Genomic DNA, 19,576 nt, shown 5'->3' on the forward strand with positions numbered 1-19,576 from the left:
GAAAGAGCCTTCCCTGGGTCTGTTTAGTATTTGTAGCTCTCAAGTCCTTACTTATCCCTTACAGATGGAGTCTTCTGGCACAGGTACGTGGTCAGAGAAGGGTCAGGGTGAAGTGAGGCTTCTAAGGCTACACTGGGGGGTTCATAGGGACTGAAAGGTGCTGCCTTGCTCAATCTCAGGACAGAATATTGTGTCCTCCGCCAACAGGGCACCAAACACTTACCTGGCTGAGGGTGAATGATGAGGGCTCCTTCACCACAGAAGCCCCACACAGATGCACCATCCACTCTAGTTGATCTAAATAAGACATTTAGACCTAAAATCACCACAGTAATCTACATATTTAACTGGGCTCTCTACCCCACACTCCTGTGGATGAAGGCTTACAGCAAGACTTCTCAGTGGGAGAGTCCCTGTTTCTCTGCTCCAAAGGGACGGAAAGGCCTTAAACTACAAATTCTAAGTCAATTTGCTACGGATATGCTACCTACTTTGGTTATCAGTCCTCATAAGGCCACTTGGTAGATAAGGTCTGAAAGTCAAATGAAACACTTGGAAAGAAAGAAAGAAAAAATAAAATCGAAGATCTCATTTCCATTAATTTGCTAAACTGCTGGCTAAGACACTGAAAAAATACCTACCCGCCATCCCTCCTTCCTTGCCTAATTCTGTGTTGGTAATTGATAATCACAGCCACTGACAGCACCATACTTGGTGGTAATTACTGTAAATGTCAAGAGATGGGAAGATAATTCATTCAGTCAAGAAAAAATACAAGTCATCCTGGATAGAGGCTCAGCACATCAGTGGGGAAAGGCTATATGCTGAGCTGGAATCAAATCACTTGAAAAAATCAGAAGAGATCTTAGAGATGTTCCACTTGGACCTGGAAAAGCAGCAGAACTGACCACTGGGTGGCTCCTGGTCACCTCTGGGTTCTCTTTACTTACCATCAGCCCATTTCTGAGGATTGCTGAGGTGCTCCTGTTTGGCTGAGTGAACCGAGGTCAATTAACTTACCTCCAAAATGATAGCTGCAAGACCCTCGTTTTCATTATACCAAAGTACAAAAACCCTGAGAAAGCTTTGAGTGGCACTTGGAAATTTCATGAACACCCAATCAATAACCAATAAAGACAGAAGCAAAATGACTTTGCCAGGTTCTCTTGCTGCCACTCATCTGTCCCTGACCAGATGCCAAGGCTGATTTCGGTGGAGTAAGAGGACCTGATCCTGGGGGCAGAAGTGGGTACAGAGGCAAAGGTGGGTAGCCTTTGTTTGGAAAAGAACGAACCAAATCTAGACACAGGGCCTCAGTGCCTCACAACTTCTGAGCTGAGCCACATAGCACTCCTCAACATAACATCACATTCAGTGTCAAATTTAATTAGAAAATGTTCATCAAGAGTCTTCCTCTGCTCTGAGCCTATGTGGGGCCCCAGGCCCACAGGGCTTATGCAACTGTTGTGCTTTCATCTCTGTATCAAATGAAGATGGTTTAGGAGGAGCAGAATTCTTTCTTGACATTTACAAACCCAAAAGGTATCTTCTCCCTAACTTATTATTTCCCCCCTTTCTTAGACCAAAGGGCAGTAAGAGCAGCTCTACCCCACTGAGCACAGAATATATTGTGTCCTAGATTCTAACTCTTCACTGCCTTCTAGCTCTTGAGAAGGGGCACAGGGCTAGTTATTTTGCCATGGGCTAATATTTTGGTGCAGTTTTGTCTGATGAGTGGTAGAGAAATAGAATAACCTCTGGAATATCTCACCCATATGAGGGAACCCCCATTAAGATGATGACGTAGGGGAAAGGCTGGTGCTGGATTCGGCAGTTCTCCCAGTCTCTTACCTGTGGGCATATTGGTAAAGGGTCCATAGCAACAGATTTCTAAGCCCTTGAAGATCTGGGAGAAGACAGGGACAGAGGGGTGGAGAGAAAGAAACATTAGTTATAAAAGATATGGGTTTCTATAAAAAGCAATATAGAGACTCTCAAAAATGAAGAACTTCCCTTTTTAAAAAGAAAATTTAAATTTTTTTTGGATTATAGTTGATTTACAGTGTTGTGTTAGTTTCAGGTGTACAGCAAAGCGAATCAGTTATACATTTATAGATATCCACTCTTTTTTTTTTTAAGATTCTTTTCCCATATAGGCCATTACAGAGTATTGAGTAGAGTTCCCTGGGCTGTACAGCAGGTTCTTAGTAGCTGTCTATTTTATATGTAGTAGTGTGTATATGTCAGTTCCAATTTCCCAATTTATCCTTCCCCCGACTTACCCCCTGATAACCGTAAGTTTGTTTTCTACATCTGTGACTACTGCTGTTTTGTAAATAGTTCATTTGTACCCCCCTTTTTTTACGATTCTACATATAAGCAATATCATAAGAACTTTCCTTTTCTTTTCTTTACCACCTGATAATTTCTGCTGCTACTTCCCAGAGACTATCAGCCCAATGTCCAAAACACTGATGGATTTTAGACTTTTTTTCATGTTGTGTATGTATTTGATCTACTCTATAGTCATTCTTTGTCATTCAAGGGCTGGGCATCCCACCTTGCCACCAATCAGGTCCAGGCTCTTCCCTGATGACCTCTGCAGGTAATTTTACTTCTCGTTAGAGACAAGAGGAAAAAAACTGGTCCTCCTTTATGTTTAATAAAAGGCTTGGATGTCAAGAAATTCAAACTATCAGCTGAAGTTTGATGTTTATCCAGATTTGATATATACATCAATACTAATCCTGACCCTAACTGGCAGAGAGGTCTATGTTTATTTTATGTGTACCTGCTCCTTTTCTCCTGGTCCCAGAACATCTGTTCCTGCCTTCACACTGCTCTACGAATGGCCCTTGTTCCTTCAGCAACCTAAGTCGTTTTTAATCTAGAAGGGAAGCCTGGCTCTGCCTCTCCTCACTGAGCTTACTGCCTAATTTCCAGGAGCCACAGATCACACTGCACCTTGCAGGTATCTCTTCCCACTTAGAGTGCTCAACAGACTGTCCAAAAGAACTTTCTGTTTTGGTGGAAATATTCTATATTTGCTTTAATAAGGTGGCCATGAGTCACATGTGGCTAATGAGCACTTGAAATGTGGTTAGGGTGAGTGAGGAACTAAACTTCCTATTTTAATTTTAGTTAATTACAATGTAAACAGCTTTCTGGCTGGTGGCTACTCTGTTGGACAGGCAAATTCTTACACATGCTTTGGCACGAATTCTTAGGGAAGGACTTGGGTATCATTTCAAAGAACATATCTAAATTTGTGTCAGTTGGCTGGATACATACCATTTAGGTAACCTTTGTTCTCTTGACCCTTTTTCTTTCTCCCCATTCCACTAAAATGAAAATTGTCTAGGCCTAGAACTCACCTCCCTTCAAACAAGAGACTGGGGTAGAGAAAAATCAGGAAGCTAAAAACACATGATGGCCTTTTAGGAAACGCCCCCCCCCCCACCACTGCCACCACCCCATTTCAATCTCAGAGGAACAAGGACAGACAACAGGACAAGTCTGTTTCTGTTGTATGTGACAGCCTCCATCTGTGCCATTCTCACTATATGTATGAATAAACTGCATCTCCAACCTGTTGGCAGAATCTAGATGCTCATAATGCTAAACGTTCTCCCCAGGTGGCCAGCTGGAGCCAAATGTTGACACAAAAAGTACAAAAGGGGGCTTCCCTGGTGGCACAGTGGTTGGGAGTCCGCCTGCCGATGCAGGGGACGCGGGTTCATGCCCCGGTCCGGGAAGATCCCACATGCTGCGGAGCGGCTGGGCCCGTGAGCCATGGCTGCTGAGCCTGCGCATCCGGAGCCTGTGCTCCACAATGGGAGAGGCCGCAACAGTGAGAGGCCCAAGGACCGCAAAAAAAAAAAAAAAAAAAAGTACAAAAGATTAGGAATTATTTTAAAAATTTATTTATTTTTAATTTTTGGCTGCGTTGGGTCTTCGTTGCTGTGCGGGCTTTTCTCTGGTTGCAGCGAGTGGGGGCTACTCTTCGTTGTGGTGCGCGGGCTTCTCATTGCGGTGGCTTCTCGTTGCAGGGCATGGGCTCTAGGCATGCGGGCTACCATAGTTGTGGCAGGTGGGCTCAGTAGTTGTGGCTTGTAGGCGCTAGAGCTCAGGCTCAGTAGTTGTGGCGCACGGGCTCAGTTGCTCCCCAGCATGTGGGATCTTCCCGGACCAGGGCTCGAACCCGTGTCCCCTGCACTGGCAAGCAGATTCTTCACCACTGTGCCACCAGGGAAGCCCAAGATTAGGAATTTTTACATCCAGGCTGACACTCACTGATGAGGATGTCCAGTTATGAGATTAGAAATTTGAAGTTTCACCTCTACAAATACATTTCTCTTCCACAAGAAAACGCTACAGTGACACGTGGTGTCTTCAGAATGACACTACTTTGACCAGGCACGTTCCACAATTGCCACCCCAAATGCAGGGCAAAACTCCAAATGCTGGAATTTCCTTTCAAGGAGGGAAGAATCTGGTGCTGATTCTGCCTTGTATCCAGTGGAATAAAACATATGACTGGCTCACACAGAGCTCCCCTCAGGTGCAGGCAGAAGGAGAAACAGGGCCAGCAGCTTTTCTTGGCATCTGGAAGTTACTTGATAGGCTCAGAGGGTGAGGGTGGGCTGACCCCAAGGGTTCAGAGCTCCAGGGCTTGATTTGTGATCATCTCCCAAAGCAGTTTTCCTTAGAAAATCATCTCTGTTGGTTCTCTCTCAAGTTCTATAAAGGAACAGGAGGTGCTCCGTATGTGGATGTTCTGACATGCCCAGTGGTACACACTTGAAAAAGGAAGAAATGCAGACCAGGAGCATAAGCACTCAGCCAGTGACCCAAGAGCAGCCAGCTCAGGCCTGACAGGCTGGTGTGAAATCTTGCCCGGATTTCTCCTTGAGAGAACGACATAATTTTGGCTACGTCATCTGTTACAGTATGATCTGGGGAAGAAAGTCACTGAATCTTCCTGGGCCTCTAGTCTTTCATTTGTAAATTTGTTAGAATAGTCAATTTTTCTCCTGTGTGAAAACTTCTATAATGTGCCAGGAAACTGTGGTATTGTCATCAAGAGCTCAGATTCTGGAGGGAGACTGGTTCTAGTTGGGTTCAGCTTCTAGTTGGGTTCACAACTAGCTGTGTGAGCTTGGGCAATTTACTCAACCTCTTTGATCCTTAATTTTCTCATCTATAAAATAGGCATAATTATAGTACACGCTTCCCAGGGTTGCCGTAAAATTGTTAATTAGTTAAGATAGGGTCGAGTGTTTGGAGCAGTCCCTGGATATGGTGAACATTACACAGATGTCAGCTATTGATTATCAATCACTTTCTCTTCTGTGCTTCCACAGACAGCCTGGGTACATACCCCTCACAGCACTTACTACACTGCTGTAGAGAAGACACCACCGTGAAGTAGAAAGAGCAAAGGTTTTAGATTCACATCTGTCTCAAATCCCAACTCTGCCATTTATCAGCTAAGATTTGCACCCTAGAATGAAACCCAAATTATATAACTTCTCTAAACCTCTAAGCTCCCTCATTCATAAATCGGATAATAGAGTTGGCCCACTGGCCTACTGTATCCAACAAGTTCCGCATCCGCAGATTCAACTAAACTGCCAATGGAAAATATTTGAAAAAAAAATTTTTCTTCCAGAAAGTTCCAAAAATCAAAACTTGAATCTGCTTTTTGGCAACTATTTACATAGCATTTATACTGTACTAGGTCTTAGAAGTAATCTAGAGTTGATTTAAAGTATATAGGAGGATGTTACATGCAAATGCTATACCATTTTATAAAAGGGACCTGAGCATCTTTGGATTTTGGTATCTGCAGGGGGTCCTGGTACCAATCCCTCAAGGGTACTGAGGAATGACTGTACTTATTTACTCTGCTGGGCCAGAAGAACTAAAAAAACCTATATGAATGCACCTACTTGGTATTCTAGCAGTGTAAGGGGCCATCTTGTAAGGCCCCTTACAAGATGAATGAGACCATCTCCACGAAGTGGGCAGGAATGCAGAGGGGTGGGTAGGTTTTTTGCCAACATGGGGGAGGAGGGCTTTACCTTCCTGTCCTGGGATTCTCTTGCTCGCTTTGGGCCTTGATGGTTTCTTCCATGCTTTACGTTCCTGTCCTGGGATTCTCTTGCTCGCTTTGGGCCTTGATGGTTTCTTCCATTGACAACATCGCCTCTGACTTCAAAATCATGCTGAAAGAAACCAAGCCCAAACCACAGGGGTCAGAGAAAGAGAAGCCTCCTTCAATGGAAACAGAGGAGATATGTCATATTTAAGGAATCAAATATTGCCAGGCAGTTTTGAACCCTACCTCCCCCAAAATCATCTTTTCTGGTGGACTGCATGAAATGACCAGCATCTCAGCTGCTGAAATCAATTCACTGAAGCAAATCTTTGTGGGCAGAAACTAACAATTGGCTTTTGACCTCACTGGGACTTAACATATTTTAATTTGCAACATCTATCTCCTCTCAGAACATTCACTTAGCATTTAAACTGCTAATACTGTGCTGTTATAAAGATAACTGGAGAATTCCTGATCTCTTAAATCAATGTGTATTACCACCTAAAGAAATAAGGGCTTCTCAGATTTCCATTGAGAGATTTACAGTTAATGAAACCAATATAATAAAATATACATTTAATACTGAAGAAAGTAAGAGGCTTTTCATAATCAACTATTTGGACTAGTCAAGGCTGGGGGAATAAAGAATAATAAGATTAGGGAGGTTAGAGGTTTGGAGAGAATTCTGGGGAAGAATGCTTAGAAACAATTCTTACTGAAACTCAGATTGCAGGGGAGACCACATCTGTTGCCAAGAGAATTATGAAGAATAATAAAGTCATGGGTATAACCACAGGTTGTTATTAGGTGAAAGAGCTCTTAATATTTCCTAGTCACGTGAGTGAGAAGAGTCTAGTGATAAACATGTCATCTATTTAATGAAGATGACCCTCAAATTTATAGTCCTGATTGTACCCCTGTGCCTACTAACCTCTCTACCCGGAGCTCTCACATAAATCCCCAAATCCATGTACCTAAAACAGAGCTCTTGATTCTGCTCCTGCCTCCTGCTCCCTGGCCTCCCAGGATGCTCCTCCCCCATGTCTTCCTTATCTAATTAACATCACTAACATCCACTTCATTGTTCAGGCCAAAAATCTAAGCGTTACCCCAATTCCTGTCTTTACCTCATCTTCCAATTTAACCTATTAGTAAGTCCTATCTTCCAAACATCTCAAACCAAACTCTTCTTACCATCTCCAGGTCACATTACCCTATGAATAAAATTCAAATTCCTTACCACGACTTACACCAAATCCTACCTAATCTGGCCCTTGTCTATGACCTTCTCCAACCCCTTGTCTAACCTCTGCTGCCTACATATGATTCACCAATTACAACTCTCCAGCTATACTGGCCTGTTTTTCTTTAATAAACCAAGCTCATTCCCATCTTAAGACCTTTATGCTTGCTGCTATTCTGCCTATAACATTTGTTCCCTACATTTTTCTTTTTTTGTTTGTTTTTAAAAAAATTTATTTATTATTTTTGTTTATTTATTTATTTTATTTTTGGCTGCATTGGGTCTTTGTTGCTGCATGCGGGCTTTCTCTAGTTGCGGAGAGCAGGGGCTACTCTTCATTGCGGTGGCTTCTCTTGTTGTGGAGCATGGGCTTTAGGCGTGCGGGCTCAGTAGTTGTGGCGCACGGGCTCAGTTGATCCGCAGCATGTGGGATCTTCCCGGACCAGGGCTTGAACCCGTGTCCCCTGCATTGGCAGGCGGACTCTCAACCATTGAGCCACCAGGGAAGCCCCCTACATTTTTCAAGGCCAATTCTTTCTTGTCTTTTAGGTCTCAGCTCAAGCTTTTCAGAAAGCCTTCTTGGGTCTCCTTACCTAAATAGTCAACCTCTGTCCCCAGTCAATGGCCAGTCTGTTGTTCTGTGTATTTCTTTATAGTGTTTACTGGTATTTTAAACACATCTTTATTTATAATGCAACTCCTCTCCACAGAACATGAATCCCACCACAGCAGGGACCTATCAGTCTTATTTACTGCTGTATCCCTGGTGCCCAGCACATAGTAGGTTCCCAATAATATAAGTCACTGAATGAAAGTTAAAACCAACAGAAACATCAATTAATTAATTATGAATATGCTGAATAGTGCATAATAGTTTAAAACTGCTTTCGCTAATTTTATTTTGCCTGATCTGTTGTCACCAGCAGCTCTAAGATGGCTGTTCTAAAATTATTCCTCCTCCTACGCTCTATCTTATTTACCTCTCACTGTTCTCAGTATCAAAGAGTAAAATAAAATCTCTATGAAGGAATCGGATTTCTAAACAGATACATTTGCATATTAATATGAAGGATTCTTTTCAACTGTGAGTTTTCTACAAAGGTGTATGCATGTAAGATTTAGGTGGGCCTGTTTCTCTCTAGTTGTGGCGCTCAGGCTCACTAGTTGCAGCACACAGGCTTAGTTGCCCCACTGCATGTGGGATCTTAGTTCCCCAACCAGGGATCAAACCTGCATCCCCTGTACTGGAAGGTGGATCCTTAACCACTGGACCACCCGGGAAGTCCCTGTTCACATAACTCTTGATGATCCACATCATCAAGGAAAATCTTCAGAAAGTAGTGCAAGGCAGGAAGCAGATAAATTTTTGTGACTCAGTATGACTCAATGGCACCAAGTCTTTCTGATTAGTTTGTAAAACAGAGTACCTACCTCATCCAGCATCTTTCTTTCTTTAATAGACTGGGTCACCCCTAAAGAGATCACAGAAAAGACAGGTCACACAAGAGCAGAAGACCTCCTTTCATGGGGGTAGATGGTGAAGTGATTCACATAAGAGTGTGGGAGAAATAACACTGAATAGAGGTCCTCTCTCTATAAAGCCACAGCTCCTTAATACATTTCCTTCTGGAGACACCACTGATGCTTAATTTAAACATTATAAAAGTGCCTGCTGCACATGGATTTCTGCCTACAATTAAATAAATCCCTAGTTCATATGCTAACATTACCAGCAGCAGATTAGGTCCTGTTAGTTATAAAAAGAAATACATTTTCCCCCACATCACCAGCTATCTGAACAAAGAGCTATGCATTAAAGATAAAGCTAGTTTAGTGTTACCACTAAAGACCTTTTCGTAATTCAGATTCAGCATCAGCAAAAATCTTAGGTGTTAAAATGTTAGGTGTCAAAATGCAATTCTGAGGTGTTAAAGGGAGGAGGGGAGAAATTATATGGTACTTACAAAAATAGCTAACTACCCATTTTCCTCCTGCAATTCCCAGAAAATATTTCAGTGTCCGTTCACACACAAACTCAGCATCTGCAGAGTGGAAAACATCCAAAGGATTAGAAGTTGAAAACAAAACCAGGAAGGGCTGCCATAAGAAGCTAAAGTGCCCCAGCTCCTTATGCTACTTGAGATCAATCTGGATTGATGATTCCAACACCCCTGGTGATAGACTCAGAGGCTGGAAGCACCCCTAATTCTAACCAGCAGGTGTGGATCTTTGGAAGTCTGGAGAAGGCTGATGTGAAGTTAAGACCACAGGAAATGTCTGCCCTATCTTCTAGATGCCAAGGCCAGCTAAAGATGTCTGTCAGTGTGCTCAGGGAATTACCTATGTCGGTAGTATTGATACACATGGACAGGGAAGATCTATTTTACTGGATGACGATATGTGAAAGGAAAAGAAAACAGTACTGTTGAAATCCTAAATTTGAAATGTCAATGATGAATTTTCACCCCCAGAACTTCTACTTAGGGAATCCTAACCCCCAATTCTTAATTCCCCTGCAAGGCAGAAAAATATAGTATTTTCATAGTTTTTCTCTTTTCAACGTATTTCAGAAAGCAGTAGCTGAAGAATCACTTCTGCTTATTTTTTAGTGTTTTAAAGGCCTGTTTGAAGACTAAGCAAACTCAGGAAACAACATTTAGTTTTAAACAGCAGAAATGTATTTAACTAAATCCTCAACACAGCAGGCCATCTGCCAGTAGTAGCAACAGCCATTCTCCCTAACCGAATTCTTCACAAATTAAAAAAAATCTTTTCTCTTTCTTCACAATTTTTTTTTTTTGCGGTATGTGGGCCTCTCACTGCCGTGGCCTCTCCCGTTGCAAAGCACAGGCTCCGGACACCCAGGCTCAGCGGCCATGGCTCACGGGCCCAGCCGCTCCGTGGCATGTGGGATTCTCCCAGACCGGGGCACGAGCCTGTGTCCCCTGCATCGGCAAGGCGGACTCTCAACCACTACGCCACCAGGGAAGCCCCTCTTCACAATTTTTAAAGCTTTCTGTTTAACTGTTGTGAAGGTTGACTTAATAATATGCTTTAAACTCAGAAATCTTAGCTCATTTTTAGTTTAAAAGTAGCAAATGTATTGCCTTTGAGTTTAAACACTGAACTACTTTAGATTTAGTTTGCATTTTAAAGTTTCCTTTTCACCTATCAGCAGCCTTGATCCAAACCCATAGCTTAAGATATATTCAAGTTTAATGACATTCATCTCTAAAACAGTTTAGTTCATGGTAACTTGTTTTGGCATCGGATTCCTGTGAGCATTATCCTCTGACCCTGTAGTATGATCTTTACACAGTAGAAACCTAAGCTCTTAGAAGTTCTAAGACAGCATGTCCCTGCCAAGGAGTCTGGACCCTATGCTCAAGAACCTTCAGCTTATAACAGAAACACCCTGGAGAGGACCAGAGAGTCCATTTTGTTAGGAAGGTTTTAAGAGTTGAGCTTCAATCTGCATCTTCTGTGTGCCATAGGCACCAGTCTTTGCTTTCTGGAGCTCATGAGTGAACCTAACTCCTCCTCCAGATAACAACTCTTCAGATATTTCAAGACACTTGTCTTGTTCCCTTAAGTCTTCCCATTCCTTCATTTGTCCTTCAAATGACATTGCTTTGAATTCCTTTTCCCCATTCTCTTCATCTACCTCTGGATAAACACTCTCCAGTTGTCAGGGACCAGCATGAAAAGAAAGCATGGTGCTCAAAACAGAGCACACAACTTCCAGGTGTTCGCTCCGGTGCCGGTGGGGTGGGGTGTCGGGATCGTCATCTCACTTGCTCTGGACATTAGGCTTGTATCAATAAGGCCCAATTTCAAATGAGCTTTGTTAGCAGTCCTGAAATGTTTACTCAGATTTAGCTTACAGTCAACTAAAAGCCTTCAAGGTCTCCCTTGTCATCACACAAGTCATACTTAAGATTTAAAAAGGGGAAGGGGAATTTTTCCCTTCACTTTTTTCTTTTTCATATGCTAGGCTATCTCAGAGCTGATAACCGGACTTGTTTCCTGTAAAACTCTCAACCACACTCAAACTAGGTGTTGGAGTGGAGTGAGGTCATGGAGCTAGCTAGGGTTTCCAACCACCCAGATTTTGTGTGAAGACTCACTTCTGCTCATTCCCCTCTCTGCCCCATTTGTTCCTCCAGGACTCGGGCTCTGCCTTCCCAGAAAGCCTTCACACAGTGTAGTCCAAGCAGGGCGGACTAGGAGAAGTGATTCATCATTCTGGCTCACCACTCTCCAATCTTAACCCAAAATAAAAGGGGGTCAGGAAATAGCAAAACTATTATTTTTCTTTCATCAAGCAATAACTGATTGACTATTGGAAGACGGTCACCCATGCCATGCTTAACAAACATGCCCATTTCTTCATGTAGTTTTATGCAACAGATGCAGCATATTCTGTAAAGGTTCTTGGTGTACCTGTTTTCATAATGACATGAGTAGTCTCTTCAGTAATTAGATTAGTTAAAGTGATGTGATGTTTTCTGGCAAACTTGTGCACAAGCACCTGAAATCAAATCAAATATCACATTATAATAAATTACATCTAGAACACAGCTTGAGTATTAGTTATCCCAGCTTTGAACCTCCATTTTTCTCACAAAAGGTACATCCTTTTTATTCTAATATGAAGTTTCAAAATAAATAGTAATTTAATAAAAATTATGTACAAATCAGAGGAAGAAACTCTAAAATAGTCTGTGCTAACAGGCATGGAATTATAACCAAGGATTCAAAATAATATTAATTTTCCTTTTAATAACAGATATCACTTGATTCCCTAAGACAGTTTCCTTGCAGAGTGACACCCTACTATACTATAATTTAGATTTATCAGCCTACACTTTATAAGCTGAGAGGTAACTTGCCTATACAGAAAGTTATGCTCTGATATGTGGCTTAAGAACTAGGTTCAACCTGCTGACAGTTTTAAAACGTTCAAGTCGAGATGCTTCTAAAGGTCAGTACAAAAACTATCAATTCCTCTTAAGGAGAAGGATTGGAAGAGACTCATATTCTTCTCAAAAGAAATCTAGAGCCTTCTAGCTATTATCTATCAACCAAATAAAAATCAACAGGCAGTAAAAGAAATTAACCAGATCCATTATAGACACATTTGACATAATCAGCAGCTACTGCTTGGTAAATAACTTTGTTTACCAAGGGCCATCATTTACTAGCCATCACCACCCACGCCAGTATTTCCATCATTTACTAGTCATCAACACCCACGCCAGTATTTATGTGCCCCACGGGATTGCAATGGAGGGTGGGCTGTGTCCATACTGCCACAGGGCACTGAAAAAGGCAAGCTGGAGAAGCTAATGACACCCTCCCCCTTTTGCCACTGCCCTTTGCCAGGATCATTAGCAATTCTGAACTGATTAATTGCTGAAATCCCAGCCTTGAACCGGCGTTCAGTTAGAAGAGCAACTGCTGAAAAGATCATCTTAATATGGGCTTCGGAATTAATCATGCATAATACAGTCAGCAGCTTTCATAATAAATTTACCACACTTCGGCAAGTCTGAATAGAGCTGAAAGTTTTCTTCTTTGCTTGTTTAGAGACAATATGTACCCAAGCCACTTAAAGTCTCATTTGCAGTTCAGGATTGCCCATGGCAAGAAAGATTAGATCATTTTAGCCTTCTCGGAAAAGCTGATCTCACAAAACAAAGGAATAAGGAATGCTAATTTTCAGTGAATAAATGGGAATTTTAGATGTGTTGGCAAAAGATCAAGAGCAGTATAAACAGACATAGGTATGAATTTTTAGAGCAAATAGCTGTTCTGGGCACATGGTTGTGAGATGAGAATTCTGGCATTATTGATGAGAATTTATTCATTGTATCTACTAGGGCAGACAAAGCTTACTTTGCCCTTTTAGTAGTGGGACACATCTGGTCACAGAGGTCATGCTGAGCTGCTAACCTATAGAGAAGCTAGGATGAGAAATGGTTTCTATTCCAGGAAGGATATATTAAGAAAGATACTTAAGAATGACTGAATCATTTCTCAGTGTGCAATAAATAGCATCCACTATTGAATCTGTTTGATACTCTGGTGTGTTATCATGGTTTTAAAGAAATCTTCACTCAATTAATGATTAATTAGTGGTGATTAATTAAGGGGAGATAAATTTCCTATGATGTCTGAAATCTATGCTCAATCCAAGTAGAAACAAAGTTTCAGTGGTCTTAATATTTTAATGGGTATTTTTCCACAGCACAAAACAACTCCTGTTTCTAGCAGGAGATGTTAAAATCCTAACAGGAATGGGTTATTGTAGGGTAGAACTGACAGGGCAAGCTACTGGATAACAGTGTTACAAGCCAGGATAAAGATAAATAAATACTGGAGAAATGCCACTATCTGGCCATGTACTTGGAACCAGTTTAAATTTAGTTAATCATGCTGGCAAGTTCACTCAGATGTGAACAAAGGTGGGGAAAAGATGCCTTCTGGGGAGTAGAGCTATACCTCCTTGCTTTTTTAGATAGAAAGAAAATTAAAATTAAAAAGCTCTGTATTATACTCAAAACCATAACCTTTCTGCTAATATTTAATAATTATTTCCTTTACTAAATACATACAAAATAATCCATGCTATAGCTTTATCTAGGTATAAGTTTTCAGAAATTAGTAACGTAAATTAAATTACATAGTAATGAGCTTGTTTGCCAGATATCTTCCTATAGGTTACTCACAGCTAGTACCCATTTAAAGCCATTGCGGTATGTTAATGAAGGCTCAGTCATTAGGGAAATACATATGGATACACTCACAAATTCTTTTGGGGTCAAGCCTGATGCCACCATAGAAATTCTTTTGTTGCCTCTTTGTGTTGAAGGTATCAACTCTGGCTTCTCCCTGCTCACACTTTCTTCCCACACATTATACCCTGCAGTATTAGTAGTATGAGCTGCAGCCGGACTCCTGGCAGATTCTTCTACTTGAAATTGGGGTAATTTCAGTGCAGAGGCTGAGGGTGGCATGCTGAAAACATGAGCTGGCTCTGGGGCTCTGTCTTTAGAGGGATCAGACTCAGGGTCATCAGAGAAGAGGCTGATTCCAGATTCTAGGTAAGGGGTTCCCTCTGAAAGGAATGAGGAAAGAAATTTAATATATATGACAGTGAATTTTGAATTATAACATCTAGTCTCCGCTAAAAATTAAAAAGACAGATTAAGTTAGGTTAAGAGAAAAATGGGTACATTAATAACATGGTTGGTAGATGTGCAAAGCAGCTTAACTTTTCTAAAGGAAATTTGGTACTATGTAGCAACAGCCTTGTGTGTTTATACTTGGCAGTCAACAATTCTAGTTTTAGAAATGTAACCTAAGGACATAAAAGAGGTCTGTAAAAGTGTCATAGGAATGTTCACTGCAACATTGTTTATAACAGTAAGGTTTTAGAAACAAACTAAATGTACAATGAGATTAAATAAATTATGCCACATCCATTCCAATGAACTACTCTTCACCTATTACATTTAATTACAATAAAATGGAGAAATGCACACACTCATGTTTGTTGTAGCATTATTCACAATAGCCAAGAGGTGGAGGCAACCCAAATGTCTATCATTGGATAAATGGATGAAGAAAATGTGAGATATGTATATATCTATATCTATCTACACACACAATGGTTTTAAAAAAGCTACCAACTTGGATGAACCTTGAGGACAGTATGCTATATGAAAAAAGTCAGTCACAAAAGGACAAATACTGCATGATTCCACTTACATGAGTTATCTAGAGTATCTAAACTCTTAGAAAGTAGAATGCTGACTCCCAGGGGATAGGGGGAGGGGGAAATGGGGAGTTGCTATTTAATGGGTACAGAATTTTACAGGATCAACAAATTTTAGAGATCTATTGCACAATAATGGGAGTATAACATTACTGAGCTCTTAAAAATGGTTGAGGTAAATTTTATGTTTTTTTACCAAAATTAAAAATTAAAAAAAGATACCATTGATTTTTAAGATGCTACCCTATTTCAGTTTTAACATGAAATGTGTTTGCATCTTAGATATTAAATGCAATATTATAAGAAAGCCTGCTTTCTATAATTTCTGTCATTTATCAGTTTAGTTCTTAGGGGATGGTTTTGATTCAAATGTATACTTCTTAAAAAAATTTTTATTTTATATTGGAGTATAGTTGATTTACAACGTTGTGTTAGTTTCAGGTGTACAGCAAAGTGATTCAGTTATACTCAAATGTATACTTTTTAAAAAAATTTTTATTTTATATTGGAGTATAGTTGATTTACAACGTTGTGTTAGTTTCAGGTGTACAGCAAAGTGATTCAGTTATACTCAAATGTATACTTTAATCTTTGGGCTGCTTGTGAATATTTTGGCACTTCCTATATCACTGAAACTTTAAAAAAAAATACCAAATACAAATAGGTGACTAAATACAATCAAAATGATTTTTGTTTCTTCATCCATGATGATATCATTAACTTTTTCACTTAATAAATCATCAGATATCATTACCAAATTAAAAACAGACCATCCCTGAAACATTTCAGAAAATGTCACTCCATCAGCAAGTAAGCACAGCTAAGTAGAAAGTGTGAGATTCCTAAAATGACCCTAGTGAACATGGCCAAAAACATTTAGTTGTCTAAGAGCACCTTTTATGATAATGTGTTTTTCAGGATTAATTTAAAACTTTCTTTACTGATTAAAACCTTGATTTAAAGCCATAAAACACACTATTCAGTTATAGTGATTTATAAGGCATAAAATATATAGCAATTTATATTCATTAATTCATAAAACAAGAGCTTACTTTAGAGATCTGACTCATTTTTCAATAAAGGACAAGCCTAAAACTTTACCCTAGGGCCCTAGAACTCTCATCTAACAGTTGAAGTAAAATACTTAGAGAGCACCAAGACTCTCCCATCCTCAAAACTGTTAAGAGTTAAACCAATATAGACCAATTAACAGCGGCAATAATGTTCAACTTGGATTAACATTCAAGCTATTTTTCTAATGGGTTTAAGTATAACAGATGCATTCATGATAGACTACCACATTTGAAAGCTGATTCATCAGAATATCTTTAGGTTAAGAGTAAAATAAAAGTGTTTTCTCCATCAGAGCAGATAAAATATTACCTAGATCTTGTCTTGGCAAAGAAGACTGCTCCATTAAATCCTGGGCCTCAGACTCTGTCAGCTGTTGCTCCTCCACATCAACAACCTCAAGCTCCTTTTGAGGTGGGCAGTTTCTGTTCTGAAGACTCCTTGAGTGGCTGTGCATATACCAACTATTATCTGACAACTGCGATTTAGAAGGGGAAGACCTAGAAAAAAGGATGAAAGGAGAAAACCATCACTGTAGCTTGTGAAAAGACTAATCATACTTCCCAGGCAGCCAAGGCATAAGTGAAAGAGCTCACTATCAGAGATCGGGAATGACTAGCAAGAGAGAACACAAGAGATGGTTAGGAGTCTGGATTCACGATGTCTGCCAACATGTCAGAGCTGACATATAACATCTCTCCTTAGGGTCTGGCCTGAGGCAGTACATCTCCTAGCTATTTAAAAGCATGTCAGCAAATTTCACCAAATTATCCACTACCACTCACTCAAATTCTATACACTATTTCAAATGAATGTATGAGAATCAGCTCTCTCATGAAAATAAGTTGATTAATTTTGAAATTGCTACACTCATTCTTTCTACCCAATGTTAGCAGAATTCATAGAATCATCCCTACCTCCTACCTTTTCAATGTCCAAAGTCATTCTAAAAGTAAAAGCTAGCTATAATATATTGTTAGAAGAGCATATGCACACAGTAATTCCTCTACTCTTTCAGGTGTTTAGAACTTTGCTGAATACGATACTTATCAACAGATTTAAAGGACCTCAGAGATCAGATAACTGATTCAAACAATTATTGGATATTTAGTATGAGTCAGGCACTAAAGCTAGGCTCCACGGATTAAAGATGAGCAAGACCTGACCTGTTCCTCAAGCAGTCTAGTAGAGGAAGTTCAATCAATGTGTAGGTTTTTTAATAGAAGTCTCTATAGGGTATACTGGGGTGGGCGAAGAGGAAGAGTATTTCACCTGAATATTAAACAGGTGGTTAGCTCAATCGGTCAAAGCACAGCAGTGAGGTCATTACCTCAAATCATGGGTTTAGGGCCTATGGAGGTCAAGTCTTTTCATTCTCTATCACAGCCATCAGGCCATTATCACAGCCTCAAAAATATATCCTCAGTCCAATCCAAGACACTTGGAAAAGATGGTGTGATTAGATTATTGACAGCTTGTCACTATTTCCAGAGAGATAAGTGAAAATATACATACACTTGGTAGAAACACAATAAATATGAATTCTTTTTCCTTTCTAGAGTCATGAGATGTGTGACTCTATCAGTTCTGAGACTCTATCCTGAACTAGCAATTTGGAATAATAGTCCAGAACTTGTCCTTTTACTTTCACTGTGTTTTTATAAAGATCAAATGAAGAAGTAGATAAAGTATTTTTAAAACTATAAAGTGTTATAGTCTTATATCAATAGTGATGTGAACAACATCCCTGGAAGATATTCTGAATATTTACTGGGGTAAATCGATAGCTAAACTTTTTCTAGGAAGGCAAAAACTTCAATTAGGGCAAGGGTGGCCTTGGAGAAGTCTACCATCAGCCTCCAGGCCTGTTGAGGTTTTAGTTCTGTATTTTATTCTGACCTTGAAAAGGGACAGATCTACTGTGCATTTCTCATGTTGTAGCTCATGCCTTGTACAGGTCCAAAGAGCCTACATACAATTAAACAAAAGAAGTGTCCTAGGGCAATGAGAAGTTAGATATGTCTGTGTACAAAAAACTAGAGAAAGTATGGTGAAAAAAAAATTAACACTAAAAGTTTAATGTAAGTACAGGTGTTACTTAGCTACCAAACTTGACATTTATTACTTCTTACCTTTCCATTCCTGGTTCTTTATTTTTACTGGTGGAAGTATCCGGAGATACTTGAAACTTGTCAGCAGAAAGGCTTTCTGGATTCTGGCTTATAGGATATTCACTACTTTTCTCTGAAGTTAATACTGCTTTAAATGGAATGAGAAAACAAAGAAATCTACTTTACTGCTTTGTCCTGATGGTGATAATTCAGGTGAGAATATCAATTTTTTTCAAAAGTAGCAATCTGTGACAATCAAATTGTTTTTTTAAAAAATAATTAATTAATTTATTTTTGGCTGAGTTGGGTCTTTGTTGCTGTGCTTTCTCTAGTTGCGGCACAGGCTCGGTAGCTGTGGCACCCGGGCCTAGTTGCTCTGCAGAATGTGGGATCTTCCCACCCAGGGCTTGAACTCATGTCCCTTGCATTGGCAGGCGAATTCTTAACCACTGCACCATCAGGGAAGTCCCAATCAGACTGGTTTTTAAACAGGTATATCAGACAGAATTCTATAAACACAAGTGATACAGCACCAAATGGAACTCAATGACTAAAAAATAATAACAATAAAAGGAACACTTTAAAACTGGGTAAATAAAGATACCCAGCTGAGACAAGGCTGAAAAAATAATATATTTATATTTTTTGGCCCTGAATGATAAGGACATAAGAATAGGAAATGAATTTTTATCTCTGCAGCAAACTAAATTATACTCAAATCACCTCAGACAATAGGGAAGAGAAAGTACTGGAAAGCACAAAGCACACTCCCTTTTCCATCCCTATTGCCTCCACATCAAAGACTGCATAGGGCTTTAGCAAGATGAGTGGCCTCCGCCCGGCTGCTGCTGCAGCCAGCACCTCGGTGAAGCCCATTTTCAATCAGGACATGAACGAGGCTAAGCGAAGGCTGCGTGAGCTCTACCACGCCTGGTATCGGGAGGTGCCGAACACTGTGCATTTATTCCAGCTAGACATCTTTGTGAAACAGAGACGGGATAAAGTCTGAGAAATGTTTATGAAGAATGCCCACGTCGGGCTTCCCTGGTGGCGCAGTGGTTGAGAGTCCGCCTGCCGATGCAGGGGACACAGGTTCGTGCCCCGGTCCGGGAAGATCCCACGTGCCGCGGAGCGGCTGGGCCCGTGAGCCATGGCCGCTGAGCCTGCGCGTCCGGAGCCTGTGCTCCGCCACGGCAGAGGCCACAACAGTGAGAGGCCCGCGCACCGCAAAGAAAAAAAAAAACACCAAAAAAAAAACAAATGTCCCAGGG

General features: G+C 40.5%; 1 protein-coding gene across 1 annotated transcript in view; it reads right to left on the reverse strand.

Moving 5' to 3' along the window:
- BRCA1 (BRCA1 DNA repair associated) overlaps positions 1-19,576 on the reverse strand; it is a 61,413-nt gene that overhangs the window by 1,287 nt on the left and 40,550 nt on the right. Inside the window, exons 11-19 of the mRNA XM_007449887.1 lie at positions 18,327-18,453; positions 16,507-16,694; positions 14,153-14,463; positions 11,787-11,874; positions 9,308-9,385; positions 8,775-8,815; positions 6,144-6,227; positions 1,852-1,906; positions 224-297 (exon numbers count right to left, since the gene is read on the reverse strand). Of these exons, the coding sequence (XP_007449949.1) occupies positions 224-297; positions 1,852-1,906; positions 6,144-6,227; positions 8,775-8,815; positions 9,308-9,385; positions 11,787-11,874; positions 14,153-14,463; positions 16,507-16,694; positions 18,327-18,453 (1,046 nt within the window). The remainder of the gene's footprint in view (positions 1-223; positions 298-1,851; positions 1,907-6,143; positions 6,228-8,774; positions 8,816-9,307; positions 9,386-11,786; positions 11,875-14,152; positions 14,464-16,506; positions 16,695-18,326; positions 18,454-19,576) is intronic.

The sequence above is a fragment of the Lipotes vexillifer genome, unplaced genomic scaffold (assembly GCF_000442215.2).
Source record: "Lipotes vexillifer unplaced genomic scaffold, Lipotes_vexillifer_v1.1 scaffold2106, whole genome shotgun sequence".
Classification (NCBI taxonomy): Eukaryota; Metazoa; Chordata; class Mammalia; order Artiodactyla; family Lipotidae; genus Lipotes; species Lipotes vexillifer.